Here is a 19,577-nt window from a genome sequence, read left to right as displayed (position 1 = left end):
ACCATCAGATTTACTATTGAAAACTCCGAGAGTGGCGAACGCGATGCAGATGTGTATCAACGGAACAAAACCTGTGTGCCGATGATGTGCCCCGTTCTAAGTGCACCTGAAAATGGCAATTTGCTAACGGACAAAACCGATCATCATTTCGGTGATGTTGTTCAGTTCCAATGTAGTTTTGGATACGTCATTTCGGGAAGCACTTCGTTGCTATGTATGTCAACTGGAGAGTGGAACGCCACCGTACCAGAATGTATATGTAAGTTTCTAAATTGATTTATTTAATTATTTAACAGATAACTTTTATATCGCTTACTACTTCGATATTTCGTTTTTCTTACTTTAAAGATGCAAAATGTGTCTCTCTACCTGATGACAAAAACGAAGGACTTGCAGTGCTTCGTCAAGATAAAGACAGTATATTAGTACCGTTCCGAGAAAATGTTACACTGACTTGCAGTTCTCCCGGTCGCAATCTACGAAATTCAATTTCTGCTGGATTCAGACAGTGTGTTTACGATCCAAAACCAGGTTATCCTGATTACTGGCTTTCCGGAACTCTTCCATCATGTCCACGAGTAGACTGCGGAGAACCGATGCCTACACCAGGTGCAGAATACGGACAAAGAGGAGATACCAGATACCAGAGCTCTTTCTTCTTTGGTTGTCAAAATACATTTAAATTGGCTGGACAAAGTTCTAGAAATGATAATGTTGTTAGGTGTATGGAGAATGGTGTGTGGGACTTTGGTGATTTACGTTGTGAAGGACCTGTCTGTGATGACCCGGGAAGACCTAATGATGGGTATCAGATCACCAAGAGTTATGAACAAGGTTCCGAGGTGTTGTTTGGATGTTCAAGGCCCGGTTATATACTTATTAATCCTAGACCGATTACTTGTATCAGAGAACCGGAATGTAAGGTAATCAAACCTTTGGGGCTATCTTCCGGTAAGATACCAGATCATGCAATCAATGCAACTTCAGAAAGACCAAACTATGAGGCAAAGAACATCCGTTTGAATTCCGTTACCGGATGGTGCGGAAAACAGGAAGCTTTTACATATGTTAGTGTAGACTTAGGAAAAGTAAATCGCATTAAAGCCATCCTTGTCAAAGGTGTAGTGACAAACGATATCGTTGGAAGGCCCACAGAGATTCGATTCTTCTATAAACAGGCGGAAAATGAGAACTATGTCGTGTACTTCCCTAACTTCAATCTAACAATGCGCGATCCAGGAAACTATGGAGAGTTAGCGATGATTACTCTACCGAAATTTGTTCAGGCACGATTCGTCATTTTGGGTATTGTAAGCTATATGGACAACGCATGCTTGAAGTTTGAACTTATGGGCTGTGATGAACCAACAGCTGATCCATTGCTGGGTTATGATTATGGATATTCACCTTGTGTAGATAATGAGCCACCAGTATTCCAAAACTGTCCTCAACAGCCAATAATCGTGAAACGTGATCAAAATGGAGCTATTCTACCAGTAAACTTTACAGAACCCGTGGCCATCGATAACTCAGGATCAATTGCAAGGCTAGAAGTGAAACCTCAAAGCTTCAAGACTCCATCTTATATTTTCCAAGACACTATAGTAAAGTATGTAGCATTCGATTACGATGGCAATGTTGCTATTTGCGAAATCAACATCACCGTACCTGATATTACTCCGCCATCTTTGAGTTGTCCGCAAAGCTTTGTCATAGAGTTAGTTGACAAGCAGGATAGTTACGTAGTAAATTTCAACGACACGAGAAAACGTATTAAAGTTTCGGATAACTCTGATGACGTTACTATTAAGTACATTCCTGAAAGTGCTACTATTCCAATTGGAGGATTTGAAAATGTCACTGTAGTTGCCACCGATAGGTTCAACAATAAGGCAACATGCAACTTCCAGGTGTCAGTACAAGCAACACAATGTGTCGACTGGGACTTGCAGCCTCCAAACAATGGAGATATTAACTGCAAGTCCACCGACAAAGGAATTGACTGTACCGCAACGTGTAAACCAGGATTCCGATTTACAGATGAAGATACTGTCAAGAATTTTTCATGTGAAACTAAACGGTTATGGAAGCCATCATCAGTTGTTCCTGACTGTGTTTCTGAAAACACTCAACAAGCTGACTATCACGTTACTGCTACAACAATATACAGGGCTAATGGTGCTGTAGCTTCGTCTTGTTTACTACAGTATCAAGAAATGCTTGGCAAATATTATCCAAATCTGAACAATATTTTGTCACAACGTTGCTCTGCAGTTAATGTAAATATGAATGTATCGTTTATCAAATCGGTTCCTAAGCTACTGGAGGAAAACATGATCCAAATAGACTTTATTCTGTCTATCGTTCCTGCCATCAAACAACCTCAATTATATGATCTTTGTGGATCCACACTGCAATTGATCTTTGACCTAAGTGTGCCGTATGCAAGTGCTGTTATTGAACCAATATCTAATGTATCTGCTATTGGTAATCAATGCCCTCCACTTAGAGCATTGAAGAGCTCCATATTACGAGGTTTTACTTGTTCAGCCGGAGAAGTTTTGAATATGGACACTAGCGATGTTCCACGGTGCTTACATTGTCCTGCTGGAACGTATGCTGGAGAAAATCAGAAAACATGCACTCCATGTCCAAAAGGATACTACCAAAATAGGGAACGCCAAGAATCATGCCTAAGATGTCCATCTGGAACGTACACTAGAGAAGATGGGTCAAAGAACGTTGCTGCTTGTGTACCTGTATGCGGTTATGGAACTTATTCTCCAACCGGTTTAGTTCCATGTCTGGAATGTCCTATCCATTCATTCTCTAGTGAGCCACCTACCGGTGGATTCAAAGATTGTCAGGCTTGTCCCACAAGCACTTTTACATTCCAACCTGCCGCTCAATCCAATGATCAGTGTCGCAAAAAGTGTTCACCTGGGCAATATTCACCAACTGGACTTGCACCGTGCTCGCCATGTCCGAAGAATTTCTATCAAAATATTGAGGGAATGTTGACCTGTAATGAATGTCAAACGGGAATGAAAACGGATGGATCTGGTGCAACAGGACGCGAAGAATGCAAACCAGTAATGTGCAATGAGAATTCTTGTCAACATGGAGGCCTATGTGTGCCAATGGGTCATGAAATACAATGTTTCTGTCCAGCAGGCTTTTCTGGTAGACGTTGTGAGATTGATATTGACGAATGCGCATCTCAACCGTGTTATAATGGAGGTACGTGCAAAGATCATCCTCAAGGTTATAAATGTACCTGTGCTCAAGGCTACTCTGGTATCAATTGTCAAGCAGAGAAAAGCGATTGCGGTAACGACACGTGTCCTTCGAGAGCCATGTGTAAGGATGAACCTGGTTATAATAATTTCACTTGCTTGTGCCGCAGTGGATACACTGGAGAAGAATGTGATATAACGATAGATCCATGTACAGCGAATGGTAATCCTTGCAAGAATGACGCATCGTGTGTTGCACTTCAACAGGGCCGTTTCAAATGTGAATGTCTACCAGGCTGGGAAGGTCAGCTTTGTGAAACTAACACAGATGATTGTGCAGAAAATCCATGTCTGTTAGGAGCAAACTGTACGGACTTAATAAATGATTTTGCCTGTGTATGTCCCAATGGATTCACTGGTAAGCGGTGTCAAGAGAAGATAGACTTGTGTCTATCGGAACCTTGCAATCATGGCATGTGTATTGATAGATTCTTTTATCACGAATGTGTGTGCCTGCCAGGCTGGACAGGAGAATCCTGTAACATCAATATAAACGATTGTGCAAGCGATCCATGCCAAAACAACGGTGATTGTATAGATTTGATCGATGGATATCAGTGTAGTTGCGAACCTGGTTACACAGGCAAGAATTGTCAGCATTTCATCGATGATTGCGCTAGTAACCCATGTCAAAACAGTGCAACATGTGTCGACCAACTTGATGGATTCCAATGTAAATGTCGACCAGGGTTCGTTGGATTACAGTGTGAAACTGAGATTGATGAATGCTTAAGTGATCCATGCAATCCCACTGGAACTGACCGATGCCTCGATAAGGACAACACCTTTGTCTGCCAATGTAGGGATGGATATACAGGAGCACTGTGTGAGACTGATATTGATGATTGTGAAGATGCACCATGTCTCAACGGAGGCGTATGCCAGGATCGTGTTGGAGTTTATGAATGCGAATGCCCAGCTGGTTGGAGCGGTTATCGTTGTGAACACTTGATCGAATCATGTGAACCAGCACATCCATGTAAAAATGATGCTCGTTGTGTTGATTTGTTTGAAGACTACTTCTGTGTATGTCCAAGTGGAACAGATGGCAAACAGTGTGAAACTGCACCAGACAGATGTATCGGTAACCCGTGCATGAATGGAGGACAATGTAAGGACTATGGATCTGGATTGAACTGTTCTTGTTCCATGGACTACGCTGGAGTTGGATGTCAATATGAATACGATGCATGCGAAGCGAAAGTTTGCAAAAACGGTGCAACCTGTGTGGACCATGGAAGTGGATACAAATGTGTTTGTCCTGCTGGGTTCACTGGTGAAAATTGTGACCAAGACATCATTGACTGTAAAGACAACTCATGTCCACCAGGAGCAACATGCATTGACTTAACAGAAGGTTTCTACTGTCAATGTCCCTTCAACTTGACTGGAGATGATTGTAGAAAAAGTTCGTATATTCAGTGTTGCTCATGATGTTAGATTGATTAACGTTTTTCATTTATATTTCAGCAATTCAGGTAGATTATGACTTGTACTTCAGTGATCCAACGCGATCATCAGCTGCACAAGAGGTTCCGTTCTACACGGGTTCACCCGATAGTTTCACAATTGCATTGTGGGTACAGTTTGCTCAGAAGGATGATACGGGCATATTTGCTACTTTCTACGCTGTTGAGTAAGTGTAGCTAGTTAAGCATAACATATATTAGCCATTATAATTAATTGATACTACCTAAAATTCCAGTTCCGCGCACGATGTTGTGGAAAGACGTGTTATCCTGCAAGCTCACTCAAGTGGTGTTCAAGTGTCACTGTTTGCAGACATACAGGATGCTTTCCTGGCATTCAGAGAGTACACCACAATCAACGACGGCCAGTGGCATCACGTAGCAGTTGTATGGGATGGAAAGACTGGTCAACTTCAGCTCATCACCGAAGGATTGATTGCCGGTCGTACTGAATACGGTGCTGGACGTACATTGCCTGCTTAGTAAGTATTATCAGTGTTGAAAAAGTTTCAGAAATCTATCCATTACTATTACCGCAAAGGCTCGAAAAGGATACTTGGTCCGCAAATCTTGACACTTTATCAAGTTGAAGCTATGTTACATTTGGTAAATTTTCTCTTAAATTTGAGACTTCAAAAATAAATTAGAATGTTCGAAAACTCTGCTGTTGGTCGGACGATTTTCGTGTCTGTCAAAACGGATTTCTCGTCAGTCAGAAATAAGTTTGCTATTCTTGCAGGTTTATTTGAAAATGGAAATGGATTATCTTTGAAAATCATCACGCTTATTTATTAAGTTGCAAAGTAGAGCTACATCTATGAAATTAAAAAAAGGGTCTTAATAATCGAACCGTTCGATATTTTGTGCATTACGGTACTATCTATAACTAACTATATCATTTATTTTCAGTGCTTGGTCAGTCCTTGGTCGTCCTGCATTAAAACCAAATGAAACCAACTCTGTTGCTTACAACGAAGCTGGCTTCCAAGGAAAAATTACTAAGGTCCAGATTTGGAGTAGAGCATTAGATGTTTCGTCGGAAATTCAGAAGCAAGTCAGAGACTGCCGTAGTGAACCTGTTCTGTACAAAAATTTGATTTTGAACTGGGCTGGATATGAAAATAGCACTGGTGGTGTAGAAAGATCTGTTCCTTCGTCATGTGGCAGAAGGAAATGTAAATCTGGTTACACAGGAGCTCAATGTAAACAGTTGGAACATGATAAGGAAGCACCCAAGGTTGAACACTGTCCGGATGATTTGTGGATAATTGCCAGGAACGGTTCTTCAATTGTTAATTGGGATGAACCCCATTTCAGTGATAATGTTGGTGTAACGAAAATAATTGAACGAAATGGTCGACGTTCTGGACAGAGTTTCCTTTGGGGCAGTTATGATATCACGTATATTGCTTATGATGCCGCTGGAAACACAGCTAGTTGTAGTTTCAAGGTGACATTATTATCAGATTTCTGCCCGCCATTGCCTGATCCTATCGGAGGATCGCAAAACTGCAAAGACTGGGGTGCCGGTGGACAGTTCAAGGTATGTTCAATTGCTTGTAACCCTGGCATGAAGTTTTCGGAAACCGTTCCTGAATTTTATACGTGTGGTGCGGAAGGATTCTGGCGACCAACTGAAGATCCGTCAACACCACTTGTGTATCCATCATGTTCGCCTGCACGACCTGCTCAACGCATTTTCAGAATCCAAATGTTATTCCCATCCGACGTTCTATGTAATGAAGCAGGGCAAGGAGTGCTCCGTCAAAAAGTAAAAAATGCTGTAAACTCTTTGAATAGAGATTGGAACTTCTGCTCATATTCAAACGAAGGATCACGTGAATGCAAAGAGCTTCAAATAAATGTCAAATGTGATCGTTATCGCCACTCAAACGATATCGTGAAACGCCAAGCTGTTAATCAACCTGCCAAACAAGATGTGAGCACATACGTTATGGATGCCAGTATTCCTATCACAGGGTAAGTTTCACGTTTTTTGAACTGGAATGAATGTTATGGCTACCAGTTATTACTATATTTGATATTACATTGTACTCATAAATTGTTAATCATCGGGCTTCTGCTACACTGAATCAATCACTAACCATATGTTTAATTTCCTTATATAACCTGAGATGACCTTTATCACTATCGTATCAACGTCTTATATAGTAATTTTAAATATTAAATGAAAATATTACGACTACACTGATTCAAAACAAAAACCTATTTCACGTTTTATTTATAAAACGTGATATTTATTTTACATCACAAAACTTTCCAAAACCAACATATCTGTAGTAGGGTAGGAACTACTTCGACATGAGCGTACATTTCCGTCATATCGAGCATTTGAAACTCGTGAATTATTTGTCAAAAGTCACGCCGTATGTGTTGTTTTCTAAAGTTTGACAATTTTTCATAGCGTCTAATAGTGAAATTATCTATATTTGGGTTGGTTATTCTGACTGCTATTATATGTATTGGAATGATACTGGCATTTTGATCTGGTTTGTAGTGAATCGGTTACTTTTAAATTAATAATCGGTAATAAATTTAAAACATTCAGTGGAAAATTCAAAAGTTTTAAATAGGCAAAAACGTTCGATGAAATATTAAATATGAAAATTTAATTTCCAAATGAAAAATTGGAATGGATGACAACCCAAGTAACACAATTCTGTCCCAAAAGTTGCAGCAACTTGTTTATACCGGAAATAAGTCGTATATAAGTTTCCAAGACCAATTTATAACAAGGGTGCTTCTAGGGAAGAGCACCATAAGCCCAAAACACATAAAAAATTAATTTTTCAAAGTCACAAAACATAAAATTGTGTAATCGGTACGCTCTGTTTGTAGTAACGCAGCAAACAAAGAATAGCAAATTCATATTTATATGTTTTGTGGAAACTGACATTTGTGCTTTTGAAATTTCACGCTAGAGTTACGCGAAGCATACAGCCACCGGTGAAAAATAAACATTTTTTGTTTTTTTTTAATAACGAAAAGTTATATTGAAAATCCAAGAAAATCTACGAGCAAAAATATTTTGTCTACACCATGATGGTAAAAAGTTTGGTAAGTTTGAAATAGAAAAAAAATGTATTTACGCATCAATTTTCTTTAGCATCACAGGAAAACTAATTTTCTTTGATTTTTGATATAAGTATTTATCCAATATTAATAAAAAATGCAATTTTCTTTAAAAATATATGAAATGTTCCCTAAAAAATACTAAAATGTCCAATAAAAATATGAAATGTGCCAATAAAGAACGTTATTTTTAATGGCATATTTCATATTTTTTATTGGATAACTTTATTTGCATTATTTTTAAGGATCATTTTATCGTTAAAAGCTTTTTCTGGACGCTCGCCCTCGCTCCACTCATCAAATTAAAAAAATCATGGGCAAGATAGTAAATCTATACAGCGATAAAAAGATTAAATGCTCCGTAGGGAATGCTTCAATGTTTCATAACAAATAATATGTGACAATAAAAATTTGAAAGATGCTAAATTTGCATCTAGATTGATGCTAGATTTTAAAATTTTATTGAACTTAATGATTAAAAACTGGACATGAAAACATTAGAAAACAGCCAAATAAGGGGGTAGTTACAATGAAATACCTACGCTGCTGTGCGGGGATTAAAATAATTCATGATCTAAGCATGGGTAAAATTTCATTAAATTAAAAAAATCCTCAGATACCAATTTTTTTTAGCACTTGTTCGGAAGAGAGATATAAGATAGTTTTTTTTTTTAAATAATAGCAATTTTATTAGTTTGATTTATAATTGGTATAGACTGGGTGTACCTGCTATGGCTAAACGTTCCTATAATGGTGTATATGCACCAGTTATGGCTATAAAGGCATAATTGGAATACACCATAATAGGAACGTATAGCCATAACCTAACCTGTCTAATATTTAACATGGAAATTGGCTTGCACTGCTTTTATTTGAAACAGCACTGTAAATTTACGCCATAAAAATTTTTCCCAAACAAACTATGACATTAAAAACACAAACAGTAGTGTCACTGAAGAGCTATAATAATAAGCCATAATTACAGTATAAATCTCAATTTTTGATTAAAATCGATAGTTAACAACTTTCCCTCCACTCTCTTCATTCAAATAAGTAGGATCACATCATGGTATTATTTTATGAAAATAGTTGTCCCATTGTGAGATTTAACCTATGTAAAAAAAATTCACACAAATCTGGACAGCTACAGCACTGCTACACTCCAGCAGATTAATCATGCTGTAAACGAGAACAACAGAATCCTTGATTTATGTTCTGTTAGCTCCTATGACAATGCCCCATCGATAACGTTGGCCCCAGCTCCGCTGGTGAAGTTCGTACCTCATCATACACCGTTGCATCTCAATATCGAGAGAAGAAATGTAAAGGAAGACACTGTCAATCCATCTCCTGTCATTTACGATTTCAGGAATGCAGACTATCACAGCATCATTCTTCTTCTTGAGACACTAGACTGGGAGAACATTCTTGACGGAACCAAAGTGAACATAGCTGCACAGACATTCTGTCATATTCTTTCATATGCGATCGACTGACATGTTCCCAAGAAGACGGTAGCCGTTGGTCGTACCCCATGGCTCACTCCCGAACTCCGAAGGCTGAAAAGACAAAAGAGAGCCGCCCTAAGAAGATTTTCGAAAAACAGGAGTGTATCGCTGCGTGACCACTACGTCAAGCTGAACATAATCTATAAACACGTAAGCAAGAGATGTTATATTCGATATCAGACGGGGTTACAACGAAGACTCAAATCCCACCCACAATCCTTCTGGGATTATGTCAAACAGCAATGTAACGAGTGTGACCTGCCTTATTCAATGAAGTGGAATGGGACCGTAGCCTCTGAACCACAAGCCATGTGTGACATGTTTGCCTCGAAGTTTTCTAGGATTTTCTCTAACGAATTGCCATCCGATAGACAGATATCATCAGCATCTAGCAACACACAGCCTTCAGGGCTAGCTATGCCTGAAGTCACTGTCAACAATGATGCGATTATGGCAGCTGCACGTAAACTAAAAGTGTCAACGTGCTTAGGTCCCAATGGAATTCCGTCATTGTTTTTGAATAACTGCATTGACAGCTTACTCGAGCCACTTCAAGTGATCTTCAGCTTGTCGCTTTCATCCGGAGTGTTTTCGTCCTGCTGTACCTGTACACAAAAACGGCGATAGGAAGAATGTTGATAATTATCGCGGAATATCCTCGTTATGCGCTGTTTCCAAACTCTTTGAGCTTGTTGTGATGGAACAATTATTCTTTCATTGCAAGCCATTTTTAAGCCTAGACCAGCATGGTTTCTTCCCGGTCGTTCAACCGCGTCAAACCTTTTATGTCTCACTTCTTACGTAACAGACAGTATGCTTGAACGAGCACAAACGGATGTACTATATTTGGACTTATCCGCAGCATTCGATAAGGTCAACCATCAAATTGCTGTACCGAAGCTTGAAAAGCTTGGAATTCATGGAACTCTTTTGGATTGGTTCCAGTCCTACTTGAACGGTCGTCGCTCGCAAGTAGTCATCGGCGAATCCACTTCAGCTTCATTTCCAATCACGTCAGGGATTCCGCAGGGAAGTCATCTTGGACCATTCATCCTCCTTTTATACTTCAACGATGTCAATGCAGTGCTGGATGGACCAAGGCTTTCGTTTGCTGACTTCAAGCTATATTTCAAGATTCGTTCTGAGGCTGACGCTCAGTTTCTGCAACAACAACTTGATGCATTCGCTCATTGGTGCCAGATGAATCGTATGACCGTAAATTCTGCAAAATGCTCAGTTATTACGTTTTCTCGACTGAAAGATCCAAAACTCCATGATTATTCATTTTCTGGAGTACCACTGGTAAGAGTGAACGAATAAAAGGACTTGGGAATTATCCTCGGCTCCCAGTTGACCTTCAAGCAGCACGTGTCGTTCGTAGTGAATAAAGCTTCAAAATCTCTAGGCTTTATCTTCCGGTTAACAAAAGATTTGACGGACATTTATTGTCTAAAGGCGCTCTACTGTGCATTAGTTCGGTCGACATTGGAGTACTGTTCGACTGTTTGGAGCACTCACTACCAAAATGGAATTGAGAGAATAGAATCAGTGCAACGGCGGTTTGTTCGATTCGCACTTCGTCGACTACCATGGCGGGATCCATTTTGTTTCCCAAACAACGAGCACCGATGTCAGCTAATTCGTCTGGATACACTTAGTACATGAAGAGACGTTGCTAAGGCTATGCTGGTTTCTGATGTCTTGCTGGGTCGAGTTGATTGTCCTGAAATCCTACAACGAATCAACTTGTATGTGCGACCAAGATCTCTACGGAACAATGCAATGCTACGACCTCAACCTCACCGCACCAATTACGGAATGAACAGTGCCATTACTGGGATAGAGAGAGTTTTCAACCGGGTTGCCAGTCAATTTGATTTTAACTTCGCGTGACCTGCTACGTGCTATATTTCTTAATGTTTTTAGATAATTTGAAACATATGTGTAGTTTTAATGTATATTAACTTAGTTCATTGGCAACAACTTATCCATCATTGGGGCTAAGAAGCCTGTTGATGAAGAAATAAAAAACAAAATAAAAGAATGATTCCAATAAATAAACATCTGTTTATTTTGTGGAGTTCTACAGAGCGTGATGCTGTGTTGTAGAAGGAATTTAATACATGGAAGTCCTCTTCATCTAACTAAATCGGAAGTCTGCTGGAGGTGGTTAGTTCGATTCCTGGTCTAGTCTAGCAATAGTCCAGGTGTAAAAATTAAACGCCCACCGTGGGGAGTATAGTTGTGCGTGTATAGTACGAATGAACAAAATGGTATAGAGAGCTCTGAATACCAACTGTGGCAGTGTTCATGGAACACTAATTTGAGGCCCGGTGTGAAGTTCCAAATGTATGTAAGGTAGCCACCATCCCTTCGAAGATCTTGTCTTGTATGCAGCTCCACTTAATAGCAAGATCAATTTGAGCTACCGATCTGAATTCACAATATCGCTGTATGAAGGGCCAAAAACGGTGGGGTGGACCCGTAAGCAGAGACACTTACGCGAAATCCACGGGAATTTAAGAATCTCCTTCCAACGATACGATCCAACAAATCGAATAACGCAATTCGCAATACTTATTAAGCTTCCTACAGGATGGTTTGTTAAGAAGGGCGCGTCAATCTCACTGAAACTGTTGGAGTAGAATTCACACCATCACAATCGAATCGGTAGGATAAAGAAAATGATAGTGTTTATTCCCTCCTAGACTCCGGTTGTCATACCACTCCAATCGTCCAGTTTCAGGTCAAATGATACCCTGATGCTCCCTCCCAACCCAGTATTTATTTATATATATAGTAAACATATGTAATGGAGAAATGAGATATATCAGAACATTAAAATACGTAATAATGAAAATACATTTATATGGATAAAAAACTGGTATTCCGCAATGAAAATAATAATTATTTTACATACAATATGATGCAGCCACAGACAAACAGACGTAACTCTTCATTGTGTGTCTTCGTTCATGCATTTAACGGTTGATTTGAATATTATCAGTTCCGCGAACTACTCGCCGCAGCGCTGGCATCGGATCACTTTGACGTTTCCATACATTCGATAGAACTTTTATGCAATATTGTTTACGAGTTAGCGAGCAAGCTTGTTTTCCGCGAGAAGCCAGAGAGATGTCGTTACTGAGGTTATATGTTTTGAGATACTATGTTTTCAAGAACAAGTTTTTCAAAGAGTTACGTCTGTTTGTCTGTGATGCAGCTCTATGTCTCCTCAGCTCCCAATAAGGAAGATGTAACCCTGAAATTTCCAACAAAAGACACAGAAAAAGAGATGTTGTTAGTAAGTTGTGTTCGTTGGATCAGGATTCACCTTGATAAGTGATGCGACCATGGTTTTAAATGAATCAGTGTTATCATGCATTATACTTGGATTTGCCCGAAGCCAAAACCAAATGGTGTATCATTGGGCCTTATTACGGGTGTCACTACACGGTGATAAGAAAGTGATACTCAGAATAAGAGCCATGATTACCGTACAAATCAAATGGGAATCACTTCACCGTGACGACAAGTGACAACTTTTCACCGTGATGTGACATCCGTAATAAGCCCCATTATAATATAAATCTGAAGACGTTCCATCATCGAAATGCTGAAAATGAACTTAGAGCATGAGCATGAGCAAAATTGATCGCCCGCGACTGCCAACACCAAAGAGCTGAAAACCAATTCAAACAAATCAAATCAACAGACAAAACCAGGGTGAAAGCTGTAAGAGTGAATCATTACAGTATAAATCTAGTGATGTTCCGTCATCAAAGAGCTGGAAGAAAACTCAAATAATTTAAATCAATAGATCCAGTCTGAATGAAGGCTGCAAAAAGAGAATAATTATACAGCAATGACCCCATTTTGTCAGCTAGCAAGTATGTGTATCTTAAACATTCATCTTGAAGGAGGAAGGTATGAAATTACAATTATGTGGAATTATTGAAAAATAACAGTCTGATGCGCGGAGAGATTGACAGGATCGGGTCATAACTGTAATGTGAATATTAGAAAGATTTATCATCATCAAACTATTCTTGAATTGACCTGGAAGAATGCTTGTGAATAATTGTTATACAGATAAATTAAATTGATAAACTAAATGGTTCAAACAACAACTCCAGCCTGTAAAAAAGCTGAAAATAGGGAATCTTTACAATGTGGATCCCCGATGGTCTTCTACTCAGTAAGCAAAAGCGGCAGCCACCAGGCTAGTCGATCTGCTCAATTTAAATATTGAAACCTTATTTTGTGAAGTTCTTAAGAATACCAATTGAAACACAATGTAAACAAATAAAAGTTAAGAGTCTCATCCGAATCAAATGATTCCAAACGATACGCATTCATAGAAATTCAGTTTAAATAGACAAAAGTAGAAAAATGGAACAATCTCACCAAATCAGTCCAACTGAATCCCTTGCAAGCAGCTATGTCACGCTTGGTGTAGTAGCTCCGATCATAGACCCGCCCTACGGGGATCAATCCTCTGGTCGAATGTAGTCGATTGCTCCATGACGCGAACACGAAGCGACCGCTCACAAAATCATACAACGCGTAAACAAACTGAAATCAAAAACTATCACACGCGACGCCACAAATTTCTGTACCGGGAGCACAAGCGAAGAAAAAAACAAACAACGCAGATAGCGACACTTCTTCTGATGCCTGCAAACATGATGCATCACGTTTTCTTTTTCGATTCCAAAACTTCTCGGAAAGCGAGAAAACCACCAATCACACACGTCCGGGAGGCAGAGTGCCAGCGCTAATCTGGCAAAATCAGCGAACGCACGCACAAAACAGAAATAAACTTATACACAACCGTATCCGAACAGGTTCGAAGCTGAACTCCCGGTGTGAAGTTCCAAATGGGGTAGAAAAGAATTGAAGAAGACACTGAAAAACTTGCCAGCCTACTCGATTCCTGAGAAAATGAAGTTCATAATCAATGTTTAGAGGCAAGGTTGGAAATACTCATTTCAGTTAAAATAATGTTTTTCGGAATAATAAAACCAAAAGATAGAATGATGACATATTTTACTTGTAACTTACAAGAAGAGGTTACACAGTATGCGTTTGAAACATAAAACCTGAAAATTTTGCTTTGTATGAGTCACAATCACCGATTTACTGATCGCTGAGTGAGTGAGTGAGTGTGTTAAAAATTACTGATTGTGCCTTTCATGAAGGTAAATAAACAGGTTTAATATGTCAAACACATTCTTTGCAACCTCATCTTGTATCTTATCTATTCAAAATATGATCATAGTATCTAATTATTTCATAATTTAAAAAAAAACATTTTTTTAGCTGAAATGAGTATTTGCAACCTTGTTTAGAGGTGTAACAAGGCTATTCTATTTGGCATAGAACATGTCTTATGTGTATAGCGGCATGGTGTTATGAAAAAAAATGAATCCCATACACAAAAATAACTACAACATATCGTTACTAAAATGTAACAAAAAAAAAACATGATTGATTCTTCCTTACTTATGAGCTTCTTTAGCAGACTGAAGCTGTTTTTTTATATATTTGATTATTTCAGAGTAAACGGAAATATGATTATTAGCCAATTAATCTCGTATGAAAAAATAATAACAATTTAATCGAAATAGAATTAACATCATTTCTACATAGAAGCATTTAACCAATTAAATTAACCCGACACGAGTGTCACGATCATGGTAAAGTGTCGTTAATGAATAATAATAATAGTTATAAGGAAAATAATACTAACAATAAATCAATAATAAATTCATCAAAGTTTCAACACTTTTTCCGGCTCATCAATTTCCGACTTGTATGGTGATGGTGATAAAAAACAAGACAATCTGAAACGTTTCAAGAATTAATAAATTAAAAAAAAAATGCCTTTTAATTGAGTTGGAAACCCTTTCTCTGTTTTAATTATATTGCCCTAAACAGCAATAAAGATGGTGCTCAATTTATCACTGAAGACAGAACGCGTCAAAGTAGGCAACAGAATGGCGACACCTATACGTTGGAGATGGTATTTCCTGCGGTTAAGTATGTGTTATTTTAAAACATGATTTATCACCATTATAATTCAATTCACTCTTAGATTATATTCACCCATTTGGTAAATTTGTAGCGAAGACTTCACCTACCAAACTCTTTGGATAACTCTATGATTTTTATTTTGTATCACTACTTACTGCTCTTGAAGCATCATACCACAAATATCATCAATAATAAAATGCTATCTTGATCCTATTCCCGAGTTTGTTCAAAACGGGTTTCTTTATTTTTTTATTAAAATATAATTGAAATGATTATGTTAAAAAAAAGGGCCAAAAGTGAACTTTGTTCATACAATCAAAACAAAATTCACTCATTTGTTATGCATATGACGCTTTGATAGTACAGCACTTGATTTACTTTGTTGGGTTTAAATCGGTAAAAGAACTATCACTAAGTCTAAAATTAATACAATTACTATAATGACTGTTACAAAATCGTAGCGGTCTTCATAGAGAGCAATCTTTTCGGGTTTTTATGAATATTTATGGAATTGAATACGATTCTGCTCATGTGAATCAACAATTCTCGCTGTCATACAGGCACTGTTAGAGCTGCAAATTATCTCATTGATATCAATATGTTTGTAATCCGTGTGTTTATCGTGGTGACATTGCCCAGGCCAAGCTACCATTTTGTTGTTGTCATGGTACAATTTCCTGAGTCTATTTAGGTTTGATATGTTAAGGCAAAAGTATTAAATGAACGTTGATAAAAATAAATTACTTCTCCTTGAATACTGTGACTACATTAAGTGTTGCATGCATTTCGAAAATGTTGTGTGCATTTTATTTTCGCCTGGAGTTATCATGAAATTATGTGTATTCAAATGATTAATCTTCAATTTTCACTTAGCGATCCTGTGTTACATTCTTCGAGCGGCGAAAGATCAGATGTGCGCTCTCTACTCGAGAAGCTTATCCTTGAAGATGATCAGTTTGATGTACAGGACATACTTCCCAATACGTTCGCTGATCCAGCATCTCTGGTACTGAATTCTGATTACGCATGCCCAGTTGGCCAAGTGGTACAGGTTCCAGACTGTGTTCCGTGCGCTGTTGGTACGTATTTCAACACTACGAGCAAAACATGCATCGCCTGTCCAAGAGGATCATATCAATCGGAGATTGGCCAACTACAGTGCAAAAGCTGTCCTAACATTGCTGGCCGATCCGGTGTCACTTCTATTACCGGAGCACGATCTGCAGCTGAATGCAAAGGTATTATGAACCCTCATTATATTCGATGAAATCAATCGAGCAATATTATTTCATTGCATTTTGTGTTTGTAGAACGATGTCCTACTGGGAAATATTTGGACACTGATACTGGCTTATGCCAACCATGTGGATATGGGTTCTATCAACCAAACGAGGGTTCTTTCTCGTGTGAAATCTGTGGATTGGGACAAACGACTAGGATTCCTGAAGCAACGTCGAAATCTGAGTGCCGAGATGAGTGCAAGTCAGGCATGCAGTTGGGAGTTGATGGAAAATGTGAAGCATGTCCTCGAGGATCCTATAGAACTCAGGGTGTACAACCGGCTTGTGCTGCCTGTCCTCTAGGAAGAACAACACCAAAGGCTGGAGCTGCCAGTATCGAAGAATGCTCTCTGCCAGTTTGCGCTCCTGGAACCTATCTCAACGGAACTGTCAATATTTGTGTAGAATGTGGTAAAGGATTCTACCAGCCTGAAAAACAGCAGACCTTCTGTATACCATGTCCACCAAATCATAGCACAAAAACGAATGCAGCTGTAAGTTAATATTATGATGAGCAATTGCAGAATACTTGAAATTTAAAACATCTAACCTATTACAGACAAGCAAAGCCGAATGCATAAATCCATGTGCAAATGTAGCAGATGGACTGCAGCATTGTGATCCTAATGCATTCTGTATTCTTATGCCAGAGTCTTTCGACTTCGAATGTGAATGTAAACCAGGTTTTAATGGAACCGGAATGCAGTGCACAGGTACTGCTTATCTTATAAATTAAATGATTGTTCAATGATATAATGGTACTATGTTCTATACTATAGATGTATGCGATGGATTCTGTGAGAATTCCGGTCAATGCGTGAAGGACATCAAGGGAGTTCCTTCCTGTCGCTGCAAAGGATCATTCACTGGCACAAAGTGTACTGAGCGCTCTGAGTTTGCTTACATTGCGGGTGGTATCGCAGCCACAGTAATATTCATCATTTTGATTGTTCTTTTAATTTGGATGATTTGTTCAAGGTTAGTAGCATGCTGATCTCGTAAATCTTTTGCATGTATATATAATATTATTATTTAACTGTAGAGCAAACAAGCGACGTGACCCCAAGAAAATACTCTCGCCTGCAACGGATCAAACGGGTTCTCAGGTGAACTTTTACTATGGAGCCCACACACCATATGCAGAAAGCATAGCTCCTTCTCACCACAGCACATATGCACACTACTATGATGATGAAGAGGATGGATGGGAAATGCCAAATTTTTATAACGAAAGTTATATGAAAGAAGGTATGTAAAACGTGTACGTTAATTAAATTAAAGGCAGATCTACATTTAACGCAAATTCACTAATTTAGGATTACATGGTACAAACGGGAAACTGAATTCCTTAGCACGATCAAACGCTTCTTTGTATGGAACAAAGGAGGATCTGTACGACAGACTGAAAAGGCACGCCTACACAGGCAAGAAAGGTATGCTGAAAGTAGAAGTTTGGAAAGATTTTTTTAGCAATACATGAGTTTTTTTAATCAACAGAAAAAAGTGACAGTGACAGTGAAGGAAATTAATCGCTTTCCTCAAAACCTATATTAATGATTTTAACTCACTGAAACAACACCAAGATGATGGTTGCCATCTTTTAACTTCCCGCTGGCGCAATACTCAACCATTCAGTTATTTTCATTCGGGAAGAATATTTAATACATTTTTTCAGGTAACGTCATCTAGATTTATGGTTCAAAATTAAGTGCAACAAACAATGAGAAGAAGATAAAAACCTATGATTATCTAGATATGTTTCGGACTTTATCTGGAAGTTTTGTTATGTTTTGGAGCACTATTGTCAAATATATTTTAATTGATTTAGGCTAATAGACTAGTAGAAATGAATATCCAATAAAACTGATATCCCTTTCATCTGTTTTAACAGTGCCTTTTTAATACTAAACGAAAACGGTCCCTGTACTAATCCCATAAGGGTTTAAGCAACACAATTTATCTTTAAGATATTTTTAAGAGTATTTACATTTATACCAGTTTTTCACAAACATGAATAGATTTTTATAAAGATATACATTACAGGAATTGTTTTTTCTTGATACCCATTAAGTCTAGTAATTTAAAAAATGTGAGATAATCTCCTTTATTTCGTTTCCTGGTTTGTGAATCTTTGGTAAACCTTTGATCCTAGGCAGAATAGGGTTTTTTTTTATCTAGTTCGTTTATTTGGAAGGCTCAATCGCGTTAGCTTTACGGAGCCGATAATTCATTGTTCACTGTGTGTAACAAAATTCACTTAATTCTATGTCTAGTAGGAGTTGGGCCGATTACTCGCGGCTTACTCGAGGTTAGAAGGGTACATTTTCGAAGGATAGGATCAGGGGAGGAGCTTGGGGTAGGGTTTCGTTGTCTCATCAGAGCGTTGTCGCCAGTATGAACGGTAGTGCTGTTCTAGCTTCGTCCGGAGTTCGATCGGCTATGGTGGGAGACCAGTGGGCGACGATGAGACTCATCGAGACGGGGGGACAAGACAAACAAAAACTAATAAAGAGAGACAAAAGACAAAAGGAATTAAATTCTTATACTAGACATTTGAAGAAAAACATAAACGGACTGCATATAGCAGAGATCACGGGTTGCCAACACGTCTCTGATAGGAACATAGGGTTGTCTTCCTTGGGCCTCGAGGGTATTCAAAAGTCGCTCTCTGGCGGCGTCATTATCCGTACATTGCCAAACTGCGTGTTCGATGTCATCGTAACCGTTTCCACACCGACAGATGTTGCTGTCCACGAGGTTTATTCTATTGAGATGAGCATCTAGCGAGTAGTGGTTGGACATAAGTCTACTCATCACGCGAATGAAGTCACGACTTAAGCCCAAGCCTTTAAACCACGCTCTCGAAGAAACATTAGGAATAATTGAATGTAACCA

At 38.7% G+C, this 19,577-nt stretch overlaps 1 protein-coding gene across 4 annotated transcripts in view; it reads left to right on the top strand.

Annotated features, from left to right (window-relative positions):
* uif (sushi, von Willebrand factor type A, EGF and pentraxin domain-containing protein uif) overlaps window positions 1-19,577 on the top strand; it is a 71,902-nt gene that overhangs the window by 32,267 nt on the left and 20,058 nt on the right. The window contains exons 11-23 of one of the 4 annotated variants that reach the window (XM_065233054.1): window positions 9-259; window positions 349-4,704; window positions 4,767-4,932; window positions 5,002-5,247; window positions 5,675-6,745; window positions 15,307-15,408; window positions 16,276-16,640; window positions 16,713-17,176; window positions 17,242-17,395; window positions 17,462-17,660; window positions 17,725-17,930; window positions 17,999-18,115; window positions 18,180-18,221. In XM_065233054.1, the coding sequence (XP_065089126.1) occupies window positions 9-259; window positions 349-4,704; window positions 4,767-4,932; window positions 5,002-5,247; window positions 5,675-6,745; window positions 15,307-15,408; window positions 16,276-16,640; window positions 16,713-17,176; window positions 17,242-17,395; window positions 17,462-17,660; window positions 17,725-17,930; window positions 17,999-18,115; window positions 18,180-18,211 (7,729 nt within the window). In that variant the 3' untranslated portion in view covers window positions 18,212-18,221. Of the gene's footprint in view, window positions 1-8; window positions 260-348; window positions 4,705-4,766; window positions 4,933-5,001; window positions 5,248-5,674; window positions 6,746-15,306; window positions 15,409-16,275; window positions 16,641-16,712; window positions 17,177-17,241; window positions 17,396-17,461; window positions 17,661-17,724; window positions 17,944-17,998; window positions 18,116-18,179; window positions 18,571-19,577 lie in introns of those variants that run through there. The other 3 variants (XM_065233053.1, XM_065233055.1, XM_065233056.1) reach the window with 3 other exon arrangements.

Source organism: Ochlerotatus camptorhynchus, unplaced genomic scaffold (genome assembly GCF_037179485.1).
Source record: "Ochlerotatus camptorhynchus isolate MF236.1 unplaced genomic scaffold, CSIRO-AGI_Acam_v1.1 ptg000386l, whole genome shotgun sequence".
Taxonomy (NCBI): domain Eukaryota; kingdom Metazoa; phylum Arthropoda; class Insecta; order Diptera; family Culicidae; genus Ochlerotatus; species Ochlerotatus camptorhynchus.
Note: the sequence above shows the minus strand (reverse complement) of the source record. Positions and strands in the feature narration are given on the sequence as shown.